Here is a 13,344-nt window from a genome sequence, read left to right on the forward strand (position 1 = left end):
CCAGTTTTCCTTACCATTGACTTCAATGGAAAAGAAAATTCGTCGGGGTGTCAAACGGGCTAGGCAACTGATTCATTATTGCCCATTTTGCTCGACCACCAGAGACCAATTTCACCCCCCCGTAGCCCTTTGATATTTATTGGTTTTCATTCATTTTCCTCTTTAGCACATGTGCTCCCGACTGTTTCCAAGTAGGGAGAATGTTTAATATATAGGAAAAATAATGGAGCAAGGAAAAGAAAATCAATTAAACAATTTTGATATGAATATAATTTCTATTAATAAATAACGTATAATATCATCATCTACACATAAAAATCTCAAACTCTGGTTCAAAAGGAAATTTATAAGACGACGTTACAAGCAAAGTACTGCAGTTGGTGATAATCAAACAAAGAGGAAATATTGGAAACACAGAGCAGGTCAGGCAGCATTTGTTGAAAAGGAATCGGACAACTTAATGCTTGGGGTGGGGACTGTTCTTCAAAACAAAAATGAGGCAGACAGGGGTATTAATACAGCCAGGAAAAGGGAAGGGAACACAGGGTTTCTGCAGCTCTAGTGCCAAAGTTACCGTGGCGAGTAGGCGAAACCCTCACGGAGATTCAACCTCTGAGTGTTTGGAGATCACACACACCGGAGCATCCATGATCACACAACATTTTCAAAGTCTTTTGAAAGGTTTATAAAACTTAAAACAGCACCTCTCCTGTGACCCTCTATCACAAAGAAACATATAGAAGATAGGAGCAGGAGTAGGCCATTCAGCCCCTCGAGCCTGCTCCGCCATTCAATGAGATCATGGCTGATCATCCAAGTTCAGTACCCTGTCGCTGCCTTCTCCCCATATCCCTTGATCCCTTTAGCCCTAAGAAATATATCTAACTCCTTCTTGAATATATTTAATGAATTGGCCTCAACTGCCTTCTGTGGTAGAGAATTCCACAGGTTCACCACTCTCTGGGTGAAGAAATTCCTCCTCATCTCAGTCCTAAATGGCTTACCCCTTATCCTTAGACTGTAACCCCTGGTTCTGGACTCTCTGGCTGTCGGGAACATCCTTCCTGCATCTAGTCTGTCTAGTCCTGTTAGAATTTTATAAGTTTCAATGAGATCCCCTCTCATTCTTCTAAATTCCAGCAAGTATAAGCCCAATCGACCCAATCTCTCCTCATACGTCATTCCTGCCATCCCAGCTATCAGTCTGGTGAATCTTCGCTGCACTCCCTCCATGGCAAGAACATCCTCAGATAAGGCGACCAAAACTGCACACAATACTCAAGGTGTGGTCTCACCAAGGCCCTGTACAACTGCAGCAAGACATCCTTGCTCCTGTACTCGAACCCTCTCGCTACGAAGGCCAACATATCATTTGCCTTCTTAACCGCCTGCTGCACCTGCATGCTTACCTTCAGCGACTGGTGCACAAGGACACCCAGGTCTCGTTGCACTTCCCCTTCTCCCAATCTATTGCCATTCAGATAATAATCTGCCTTCCTGTTTTTGCCACCAAAGTGGATAACTTCACATTTATCCACATTATACTGCATCTTTCCAATCACCCAACCTGTCCAAATCATACTGGAGTTTCTCTGCATCCTCCTCACAGCACACACGCCCACCCAGCTTTGTGAAGGACCAGAGGAAATGTTGTTGGAACACCACCACCTCCAAGAACACTTTGTAGTCACACACCATCCTGACTTGGACATGGGTCACTGCTGCTTCATCGTCGCTGGGCCAGTATCCAGAAATTCTCTACCTAACCTCACTGTGGGAACACCATCACCACAAATACAGCAGCAGGTCAAGGGGCCAGGCTCACCACCATCTTCTCAGGGTAACTGGGGATGTGCACTAAATGGGACCTTGCCAGCAACACCCACATCCCAAGAACAAAAAAATGCTGGTGGGGAGACATCATTTTTAAAATCTGGCTTGGCACACATTGAACAACAACAACTTGCATCTTTAATGTAGTAAAACGTCCCAAGGTGCATCACAGGAGCGTTATCCAACAAAATCTGACACCGAGCCACATAGATATTTGGACAGGTGACCAAAAGCTTGGTCCAAGAGGTAGATTTTTGAGGCGGGTCTTAAGGAGGAAAGAGATGTAGAGAGGTTTAGGGAGGGAATTCCAGAGCTTAGGGCCTTGGCAGCTGAAGGCACAGCCACCAATGGTGGAGCGATTTAAAATAGGGGATGCTCAAGAGACCTGACATGGAGGAGTGCAGATATCTCGGAGAGTTGCAGGCAATGTTCCTGTTAAGCTGCGTGGCCACGCAGTGCTCTGGAGGCCCCACGCAGGCCGCGCTCACCGGCTTTTCAATCCAGGAAACTGCACATACACGAAAATTTGAATGGGCCGCGTAGCCTGTTAAAGGGACTGTGAATCCAAAAAAAATTATAGGGAACTTTGGTTGTAGGGCTGGAGGAGATCCGAGATAGGGAGGGACGAGGCCATGGAGGGATGTGTAAACAAGGATGAGAATTTTAAAAAGCGAGGTGTTGCTTAACCAGGAGCCAATGTCAGTCAGCGAGCACATTGAAGCTGTACCCCATGCAAAACTCAAATTGTTTGAGATTAATTAATTAAGACAATTTACACATTCTGGTTTAAAATAATTAATGTCCATTTGAGGAAGTGGATGCTTCTCTTGGAACTCTCCATGTTGATTGACATCTGGCGTGATGGTGTCTCTAGTTTTCCCACTTATTGAGTTTTGTTTAAGTTTATATGTAAATCATCTAACTGTCTCATTATTATAAATATAAATCATGTTTCCATTTCATGGAAGCATTTTTGCTTCATTTTATATATATTTGTCACTGAACACAATTAAATCAAGTTTCTGTAAAGCTGAAAAAAACACGGAACAGAAAATAACTAGATTTCTGAGGATTCTGCCCCAGGACCGCCTGTGTTGTAAGTTATATTACAGATGCTTCATGCCAGAGAGTGTCCGTTAACCCAACAGATTTTCATGGCACTTGAATTCTTCCCACCATCGTTCAAACAGGGACAGAAGTATGGGTAGAGTTTTTCAGTGAAATTGTCAGTGAAAGTGTGGAGGTGGGACATGTTATCCGCATTGTAAAATGACACTTGTCCGCCCTCCTGGTCCAGGTACACCCCGATCTTTTTGGGGTTCACACTCAGGCTCAGGTAGGTAGGTGGTGTGGTGAAAGCGGTGTATTCATTTCTACTTCGCAGGCCCACTCTCCAGTATCCATCCTCAGGCACCCGCTTGATTCTCCCTTTCCGGTTGCAGGACTTTTTGGCCACTCCCAGATCCCACTCAGTCTTGTCCCCCACCTCCACCTCCCAGTAGTGCCTCCCCGATGTGAATCCCTTTGATCCCAGGACACAGGCACAGCGATCAAACCTCTGTGGTATATCTTGAAGGAGTTGCCGTTGGTCCCCCATTTTCACACTGGACAGATCCTCGGACAGGATGAGCCAGGGATTCGCCGTGTCAGGATTCAGAGTCAGAGAGGCTGGCACTGAGGGGGAAAAATATTAAGAAACAGAAGGAGTGAATCAGTTTATCAACTGTCATCTACTAAAACATGAATGACAGCTCCCTTCTGAGATTCAGCCCAGGCTCTACCACTGGGACCTGACGTAATAAAATTCACTACGCACTTGGTTCGAGTATAAAGCAAGGCTTTAATCAACTTGTTTCAGAACATGAAGGTCTAGTTGTACTTCACTAGTCCCTGTCTTACAAAATGTCCCTGGACAAGCTGGGCCACGCCCGAGTATTTATACTCCTTGGACGGCGCCACCAGCTGGCCGTCCAGTGTTATTTCATGAGTCGTTTCTTCATGATGATGAGATTTATAACAGGACCTTTCATAGGCACAGGAGTAGAATATTCAGTCCAGCAAGCCTGTTCAATTAGATCATTGCTGATCTATACCTCGACTCCATTTACCTGCCTTTGCCCCATTTCCTTTGATACCATTACCTAACAAAAATCTATCAATCTCAGTCTTGAAAATTGTATTGGACCCAACATCCACAACTTTGTTGGGGGGGAGAGAATTCCAAATTGCCAGTACCCTTTGTGTGAAAAAGTGCTTTCTATTGTCTCTCCTCAATGACCTAGCTCTAATTTTAAGATTATGCCCCCTTCTAGATTTCCCCAGAGGAAATAGTTTCTCTGTATCTACCCTATCAAATGCCTTTGTAATTTTAAACACCTCAGTTAGTTCACCCCTCAATGTTCTCAATTCGAGGGAATGCAAGCCAAGTTGATGCAACTGGCCCTCACAATTTTGAATTGCTGGTATCATGCTGGTGAATCTGCGCTGTGCCTCCTGCAAGGCCAATATATCCTTCCCGAGGTGTCCTGCCCAACATTGAACACACTGCTCCAGCTGGGGTCTGACCAATGCTCGGAAGCATCAATTCCAGCCCCCTTGAAATAAAGGCCAACATTCCGTTAGCCTTTCTGATTACTTTTTGTACCTGTGCACTATCTTTTTAGTGGATCAGATGGAAGAACCAAGAGATTTTTGTTTTGTTGTCTATCGTGCTCTGCACTCATTTATAAGTTAAAGTACTTTCATGTATTTCATTCTGAAAAGCACATGCACATTTTCAAATGGATTGTTCATTCTATTCAAACCTATGGGATAGATGGGAATGTATTCAAGTGGATTGGGAATGGTTGGCTGGTAGTTAATAATGAGTAGTAGTGCATTGGCAAGTATCTGGTTGGCAGCCAGTTAACAGTCGAGTTCCACAAGGTTCAGTGTTGGGACCACTGTTGTTCAAAATTTTTATAAATGATTTAGAAGAAGGAATTGTGTCCAAAGTGTCCAGATTTGCAGGCACTGTCAAATTAGGAGCAGTGGCAAATGATGAACATCAAGGTACACACATTCAAAAGGATCTTGACAAGTTGGATCAGTGGGCGGAGAAAAGGCAGATACAGTTTAACACAGGGAAATTAAAATCATCAGATTGGTCAGCAGGAAGGTTGATGTGGACTAGGAGTTAAATGGAAATAGCCTATCGGAGCGGGAGAGAGATCTTGGGATTTTAGTGGATGGGTCACTGAAACGAACAGCAGAATGTACCCAGGTTGTTAAAAGAAACAATGTTGGGATGCATAGCAAGAGGTATAACATATAAATCAAGAGAAGTCTTTTTAAAACAGTATTTGGCCCTGGTAAGACCACATCTGGGAGTACTGCATGAAGTTTTGTTCTTCCTATTTCAAAAAGGATATTCAGTTATTGGAGAGGGGAGGGCTACACGACTGATCCCAGAATTTAGGTGCATGAAGAAAGATTGACTACCCTAGGTCATTTCTGTCTTGAAAAGAGAAGTGCTTAAAATAATGGAACTAAAAATCAGGGGAGATGGAAAATGAGCTGTCAATTCGAAATCACCCGGCAAAATGACCACCACCCTCCCCCTCCCCCCACAACCACATTTCTATCGAAGGCAATGGAAAGAAAGATTGGAAAGGGTGTAAAAAATCGGGCGGCCAATCCGTTACTGGCTCTGTTATGTCCGGCGGTTAAAGTAAAAGTTGACTGCAGGGGGTTGATTTTTAACTTGCCGCCTGGGTGCAAAACTGCCACTGTGGATCGGCCGGCCATTTTAAATTTCAATTCGATGGAAGTGAAAATCCGGCGGGTTTCTTAACTGGTGGCGGCGGATCTACGGCGTCAGTTTTATGTCGGACAGCATAGCGAAAGTCCAGCCCAGTAAACTCCACTTGCCCACTGTATGGGGTGGATTTTACACCCAGACAGCAGGCTGGAAACCTTCGCTTTAATTGAACTAAAGTTACGTGTGTGTTAGATGTAGTCGATTGAAGGTAACTCAGTGGCTTTACCTTCCCCAGCTCTTCAGCCAGGCAGGAAATGAGCAGGATAGCAAAATACTGCAGATGCAGGAAATCCGAAATAACAACAGAAAATGCTGGAAAAACTCAGCAGGCCAGGCAACATCCGTGGAGAGAAAATAGAGTCAACGTTTCGGGTCAAAACCCTTTGTCAAGACTAAAGAGGCACAGGAAATGAAATAGATTAAGAGGCCAGGCTGGGAGAGAACAAAAGAGAAGAGACATTAAGAGGTATTCAAAACGAGACGAGATAGTGATGGGACTAGTGGAGATAAAAGACAGCTCTAGATTAGGTGTGAAATGCGCTGGCAGAATGGGAGACAGCTGCCATGTGGGAGAGAGAATAAAAAGAGGGGGGGGGGGGGGGGACAGGCCAAAACAAAGGTGTGGATAAAAAATAAGTAAAAATGTAATGGGGGCCGAGGTTATGATCTGAAATTGTTGAACTCGATATTGAGTCCGGAAGGCTGTAAAGTGCCTAATCGGAAGATGAGGTGCTGTTCCTCGAGTTTACGGTGAGTTTCCGTGGAACAATACAAGAGGCCAAGGACAGTGAGGTCCGAGTGGGAATGGAGCGGTGAATTAAAATGACAGGCGACCAGAAGCTCAGGGTCACCCTTACGGACTGAACGGAGGTGTTCTGCAAAGCGGTCACCCAATCTGCGTTTGGTCTCCCCAATGTAGAGGAGACCACATCGTGAGCAGCGAATACAGTATACTAGATTGCAAGGAGTACAAGTAAATCGCTGTTTCACCTGGAAGTGGTGTTTGGGGCCCTGGACAGTGGGAAGGGGGGAGAAGGGCAGGTGTTACATCGCCTGCGCTTGCACGGGAAGGTGCCAGGCGAAGGGGAAGGGGTGCTGGGGGTAATAGAGGAGTGGACTAGGGTGTCTCGGAGGGAGCAGTCCCTACGGAATGCTGAAAGGGGAGGGGAGGGGAAGATGCGTTTGGTGGTGGGATCGCTTTGGAGGTGGCAGAAATGGCGGAGGATGATCCGTTGAATGTGTGGGTTAGCAGCCCGTTTTACACCCTGCCTGATTTCCCTCTCCATCAAAGTCAACGGCATATAACGGGCAGTCGACACATTACTGCCTATTTTCACCCCCGCTCAAATTGAATTTTACTCCCTCAGTGTATTAGGTTTTCCGATATTCTTTAAATGCTTGTAAATATTCACTGTTCTACTGACTAGGATTAAGAACATATAAATCTCTTTACCAGGGCTGATAGAGTCCAGCATTTCTCTCCACGCTATATATTGCAAGGGCCCTTTGAATATCCCCAGAGGCAGATCCATGTCTACCAATGCCAATGAATTACGTCTTTCACTAATCCTGCAAATGAAATGTTGATCATTGAAAAAATATTTCTTGTGTTTGTTTTAAAGTTTCATGTGTGGTGTTCTTTTTTTTAATGGAATATCGTACCTCCTGTTCCAGGAACCTTCCTCCTGAAATAAACAGAAATGCAGATCTGAATTTTCACTCAGTTTAGGACAGAATAAAACCAGAAACTACACCACAGAAATGCATCCAATATTTCACCAATTCGAAACACTTCACCATTCTTACTGCAATTGGCAGCAAAGTGAAAGACTACGGAATGGGTATCTTTTAATTGTGTGTTTGCATCATCAGATTTTCCTGTTTTGGCAGCTGAGAGTATTAGATCAACTCGATGCGAAAAATACAGGAAAGTGGAGGTGGGTTGGTGGGAAAGAGGGCAGGGCACACTGGCAAGGGAACCCATCCAATTTCATCCAGAGGGGAAATCAGGTGGATTCCAATAGGGTCGTGGCCTCCTCCTACCCGATTTTCCTGTATTTGCTGTGCCCAGGCAGTGCAACAGAAAAATCTGCCCCAAAATATGCTCTCAGCAGAGTTGGATTGTGATGCCCTTTGACACCCCAGGTAGAACATGATTCAACAGTTAGGACCACCACCCCTTGCATCTTCCAATCAACACATTCAACATCCCCCTTTGAGCTGTGCAACGAACACAATGGCCCAGAAATTCGGGTCTCCACGGGTGAGTACGCACGGGGTACTCACCCGCAGGCCCAATGGAAGTGCCGGTTTCGTGCATGCACTGCGCATGCGCGGGAAACCGGCACTTCCGTTCCCCTGAAAGCAGGGGTTAAGAGGTCAAACGCGTGCGCAGGAGAGGCTGCGCGTGCGCATCGAACTTACGTTTTTTTTTTGCAGGTTTTCCCGGGAGGGTAAGTCTCCAGAAGTTACACATTTAAAAAGCAGGCGTAAGGCCTGCTTTTTACAAGGTAAGTGGTGAATTAATTAAAATTAAAACATTTTTTCCCCACAGGTTTATTATTTTTAAATACTTTAAAAGCAAGGTAAGTTTATTTTTAGCCCCATTAGAAAATAAAATTATTTTTTTCAAAAATTTAAATTATTGTTTAAAATAGTTATTTCATGTAATTTATAGTTTATTTAAAAAGTGATTTTTAAAAAATGTATTTGAAGATTTAGTGATGTTTTGGGGCCCGTAGTATTTATAAGTTTTGACAGCTCTTCCTGTCAAACTTATGAATGGAGCATTCCTTGCTCCGATTGGCTCCCCATGGCCCACGTGATCCCAGGGGACGCATCGAACTAACTGCGCCCCTGGGATACGCAAGCACTGCGCGTTGGCAGTTGGAGCAGGCCCAGGATCGGAATTCCACGCGGGCCCACAGCTCAACGGCCGGCGCGCATGGCAAGTGCAGGTCGGGGGCTTACACCCGCGGGACAATACCGCTTAGGGTCATCTATCACAATATTCCACTGGTTATCCACCATTCAAAAATGGTGAGAAGAGTGCATATGCCTCAGAGCTGGATTCACCATGGGCACAACATTATCTGAAATTGTTTCCCAACTGCCTGAACACCTACTCTGAGATGATGCCATTGATCCACCTCATTGTTGAAGGCATTGAATAAGATGAGTAACCGTTGACAAGCTTTCCTCAACAGCAACAACTTGTATTTATATAGCACCTTTAACGTAGTAAAACACCCCAAGGCACTGCACAGGAGTATTTTAAGACAACAAATTTGACACCGAGCCACATAAGGATAAATTAGGGCAGGTGACCAAAAGCTTGGTAAAAGAGGTAGGTTTTAAGGAGCGTCTTAAATAGGTCTCCCATTGACTCGTACAGTGATACTCATACTTCAGAATCAGAATGGTAAATATTAGCTGCCTATTCGACTTCAGAGGGGATCGCTGAGGAGTTGGATATCATCTGCGCCAACATCCGCACATGCTATGTTCAACAGGGATCACTGGATAGTTACCCCAGCAGATACACAGACCAGCGTTTACTGTCCCCTCATGGTCGATAAGATTGTTAAGGTGGCATACAGGATACTTTCCTTTATTAGCTGAGCCATTAGAATACAAGAGCAGGGAGGTTATGCTTGAACTGTATAAAACACTAGATAGGCCACAGCTAGAATACTGCGTACAGTTCTGGTCACCACATTACAGGAAAGATGTGATTGCACCAGAGAGGATACAGAGGAGATTTACGAAGATGTTGCCAGGACTGGGGAATTTTAGCTATGAGGAAAAGATTGGATAGGCTGGGGTTGTTTTCTTTGGAACAGAGGAGGCTGAGGGGAGACTTGATTGAGGTGTGTACAATTATGAGGGGCCTAGATAGAGTGGATAGGAAGGACCTATTTCCCCTAGCAGAGAGGTCAATAAACAGGGGGCATAGGTTTAAAGTAATTGGTAGAAGGATTGGGGGAGTCGAGGGGAACCTTTTCACCCAGAAAGGGTGGTAGAGGCAGAAACCCTCATCACATTTGAAAAGTACTTGGATATGCACTTGAAGTGTTGTAACCTACAGGGCTACGGACCAAGAGCTGGAAAGTGGGATTAGGCTGGAGAGCTCTTTTTCAATCTGCACAGTGTCAGCTGTGGATAAGTGGGTAGCACACTTGCTCTCCGAGTCAGAAGGTTGTGGGTCCCACTCCAGGGACTTGAGCACGTAAATCTAGGCTGACACTCCAGCGCAGTGCTGAGGGAGTGCTGCACTGTCGGAGGTGCCGTCTTTCAGATGAGATGTTAAACCGAGGCCCCATCTGCTCTCTAAGGTGGACATAAAAGATCCCATGGCACTGTTCCAAAGAGCAGGGGCGTTATCCCCAGTCGGACTCCCAGGCCACTTGCCATTTCTGCAGCCTAGAGGAGTCCGTGTTCCACATCACACCAAATGTGAGAGGTTGCAGCCCCTCTTTCAATACTTGAAGGGGCTGTTCCTCAATTTTTGGTTGCACTTCAGTCCCACACTCCTGATCTTTGGTCGAAGGGGAGCGGGCAGATTGGAGGACCTTCTCGTGGGACTACTCCTGGGCCTGACGAAGACAGCCGTAAGCAGGTCCAGACAGCGAGCGGTCGAGGGGGGGGGGGGGTCGTTCGGCCCAATTGCCTGCCTCTCTTCGCGCCCAGGTGGCCCTGGAGATGGAGCACACGGTGTCCACCGGCACACTTGAGGCCTTCCGCGACTGGTGGGTGCCGCGGGGACTGGAGTGCATCATCACCCCGGCCAATGCAATTTTAATTTGATTTGTTAAGTTTTATTTGAAGTTTTGCTAAGTTACAGTTAAATTGTTTCAACCAAAAGAACAATCAACATAACAAAAACAGATTATCTGGTCATTATCACATTGCTTGCTGTGTGCAAATTGGCTGCTGTGTTTCCCACATTACAACAGTGACTACACTCCAAAAGTACTTCATTAACTGTAAAGCGCTTTGAGACGTCTGGTGGTTGTGAAAGGCGCTATATAAATACAAGTCTTTCTTTCACAGACACGATGGGCTGAATGGCCTCCTTCTGTGCCATAAATTTCTATGATTCTATGGTACGTTGACCGAGATCAAGTACTTCCACACAGACCAGGGGTGGAACTTTGGACATTCTTTAAATTTATGACCCATTAACATTGCATATGTGGGTCAAGCATAAATATATTTTTCGCCATTCGTTCAGCAAAATAAGAACTAAACTATTATTACACGGTTTATTAATGATTATTCTGTAAATGTGTGCCATTGCATTAAAATGAAGTTTCTTGTTTTACCTTGAGAAAAGCCAATATGTCCTGTTGATCCATTCGTGTCCGAAACTCGGACAGCATTCGCTCAATGGAATCCAGAATGTCTTGAATCCCTCGCAGGTTTGCTTGCATTTCTTCCAAAATCCTCTCCTCTTGTTCCTGGAGATCTCGGCTTAAACGCTGCTCTTTTTCATTCAGAGTCCGATGCATTTTAGCAAACTCGTACCGAATGTTGGTCTGCAGACTGCGCGACTGTTCCTACAGAATGAAATATGAAAACAATGGGGGAGAAATTGGGTGAGTAGCGCCACCTGTTAGTGCCTAAAGAGGCAGGCAGTGGCTGTAGCGCCACTGGCTGCGCCTCCCGCGATATTCAGCAGGGGCGCTAATGGTGGCGTTAGCCTGTTGCGCTGCACTGCCACCGATGACGTCATCGGCGTGCCCCGTTCGCGATATTTGGTAGCGAACGCCGCAGTTGCGCCGTTCGCTACCCGCGCCCAGTTCACGGGGCCTTACTGTGCCGGCAGCAGCGCAAGTTAAGGTGGAGGTGCGGGGCTGCCGCTTTTTCGGCGGCCGCCTGCCAGCACTTCCGTCCCCGGCCTCCTAACCCCCCCGCGGCATTGCTGGCTGTTTCCCCGAGAGCCCGGCACTTCTCCTTGGTGCCGGGCTCATTTGCCGGCACTCGCGAGCGGGGATCGCGCTGTTGCAGGCACCTCCCCCTTAACAGTGGGAGGAAGGCCTGCAGTACCGCAGCATGTGGCGCTGCGGCACGTTGCGCTGCGATAATCAGTTTCTGCGCCCTAAGAGGGACGCGGAGCACCTCGAGCCTCGCCCCGTGTCCCTCTAGGGGCACTGAAACTGAATTTCTGGCGATCGGTATTACTCCGATCGCTGCGCTAAATCCTGCGCTCAGGTGACTTTTGCGCCACTTTGGCGCCCCAACCCAATTTCTAGGCCAATGTACCGGCGATAAAGGGAACAAAACTAACCGAGATCCCAGAATATCAGCACAGGAAGACCTTACCCTAACTGCGGAAATCTGCTGTTTCTGCTTAAATTTGGCCTTGAGAACACTGGCCTTTCTTTTGGAAGCCGAATCCAGGGATAATTTCAGCTTATCCTGGAATTAAAGTGGAAGTTCACAGAGGTTTAACATTTCAAAAAGGGGAGGGGGGAGATAAAGTTACGCTGGCGGTAACGCTTGTTCGCCTTTTACCTTGTAAATCTCCACAGCCTCGTTGAGCGGGATGAAGTTGTGATATTTGTGCTCCCGCCCGTCTCGACAAATCCCACAAATCAATTCCTTGTCAGTTTCACAAAACAGCTTGAGTTCTTCCTGGTGCAGCTCACAGTAAAGTCTACTGGCTTTCTTCCTCCGCTGTCGGTCTCGGCTCCGGGCCCTTTCAGCCAGGTTCGAGAGAGCCCGATTGCGCTTGAGGTTTGTCTCTGGAAAGACGTCTAAACACTCCGGGCAAAAGTTTGATTCCTGCGCGTCCCAACAGCCGACGATACAGGACCGGCAGTAGTTGTGGCCACAGTCCAGCGTCACCGGGTCCTCGAACAATTCCAGGCAGATTGCGCAAACTAATTCGTCTTTCCAATTCTCGCTTTGTTGCCTAGAATACATCTCCATAACCAACCAGTTCCTCACTGGGGCCTGAATTTATTCCCGTTGAGGATGTGTCCAGGTTTAAGGTCGTGTCCTCCCGTGTACAGGTGAACAGACGACGTAGGAACGTGAAAGGTGTGACTGGACACGAATCCCCAGCAAACTGCCTGCAGTGTGCAATTTGATCCAGTCGGTGGCAATCAGACTGCAGACAGGCAGAGTAAGCCTTCAACCCCTGCTTGACTGTTCAGTAATGCCAGTGCAACTGGGGCATAACCCCCCCTCAGAGTTCAGATAACACACAGCGCTAACACTCCCCACTGTTGGAGTTCAGCGAAGATTCACCAGGCTGATACCTGGGATGGCAGGAATGACGTATGAGGAGAGATTGCGTCGATTGGGCTTGTACTCGCTGGAGTTTAGAAGAATGAGAGGGGATCTCATTGAAACTTATAAAATTCTGACAGGACTGGACAGACTATCACACAGAAATCACAGAAACCCCACAGTGCAGATAGAGGCCATTTTGGCCCATCGAGCCTGCACCGACACATATCCCACCCTACCCCCGTAACCCCTACACCAACACATATCCCACCCTATCCCCGTAACCCCACGTATTTAATCCCCCTAACACTAAGGGTCAATTTATCATAGCCAATCAACCTAACCTGCACATCTTTGGACTGTGGGAGGAAACCGGAGCACCCGGAGGAAACCCACGCAAACACGGGGAGAATGTGCAAACTCCACACAGACAGTCGCCCGAGGCCGGATTCGAACCCGGGTCCCTGGCGCTGTGA

At 46.7% G+C, this 13,344-nt stretch overlaps 1 protein-coding gene across 2 annotated transcripts; it reads right to left on the minus strand.

Annotated features, from left to right (window-relative positions):
• Positions 1–326: 326 nt before the first annotated feature.
• On the minus strand, positions 327–13,024 carry LOC147096481 (zinc-binding protein A33-like). Of its 2 annotated transcripts, XM_085975270.1 has the most exons (6): positions 12,149–13,023; positions 11,957–12,052; positions 10,957–11,190; positions 7,295–7,317; positions 7,086–7,201; positions 327–3,507 (listed from the first exon to the last, which is right to left on the minus strand). In XM_085975270.1, the coding sequence occupies exons 1-6, from the start codon at positions 12,563–12,565 to the stop codon at positions 2,951–2,953; spliced, it is 1,443 nt and encodes a 480-aa protein (XP_085831396.1). In that variant the 5' UTR covers positions 12,566–13,023; the 3' UTR covers positions 327–2,950. The 2 variants fall into 2 exon arrangements, with proteins under 2 accessions (XP_085831396.1, XP_085831397.1); XM_085975271.1 differs by lacking the exon at positions 11,957–12,052 and having other exon boundaries at positions 12,149–13,024.
• Between the last annotated feature and the right edge of the window lie 320 nt (positions 13,025–13,344).

The sequence above is a fragment of the Somniosus microcephalus genome, unplaced genomic scaffold, assembly GCF_052327205.1.
Source record: "Somniosus microcephalus isolate GS21.2 unplaced genomic scaffold, FLI_Smic_1.0 unresolved_chr1, whole genome shotgun sequence".
NCBI classification, from domain to species: Eukaryota; Metazoa; Chordata; class Chondrichthyes; order Squaliformes; family Somniosidae; genus Somniosus; species Somniosus microcephalus.

What these genes read in the sequence shown, in the direction of transcription:
- LOC147096481 (XM_085975270.1), bottom strand. Translation starts at nt 12,565, where the DNA reads ATGGAGATGTATTCTAGGCAACAAAGCGAGAATTGGAAAGACGAATTA. An exon ending in AGCAGATTTCCGCAGTTAGG is followed by an intron (nt 11,191 to 11,956) that starts GTAAGGTCTTCC and finishes TTCATTCTGTAG; the next exon opens with GAACAGTCGCGCAGTCTGCA. An exon ending in ACATATTGGCTTTTCTCAAG is followed by an intron (nt 7,318 to 10,956) that starts GTAAAACAAGAA and finishes TGTTTATTTCAG; the next exon opens with GAGGAAGGTTCCTGGAACAG.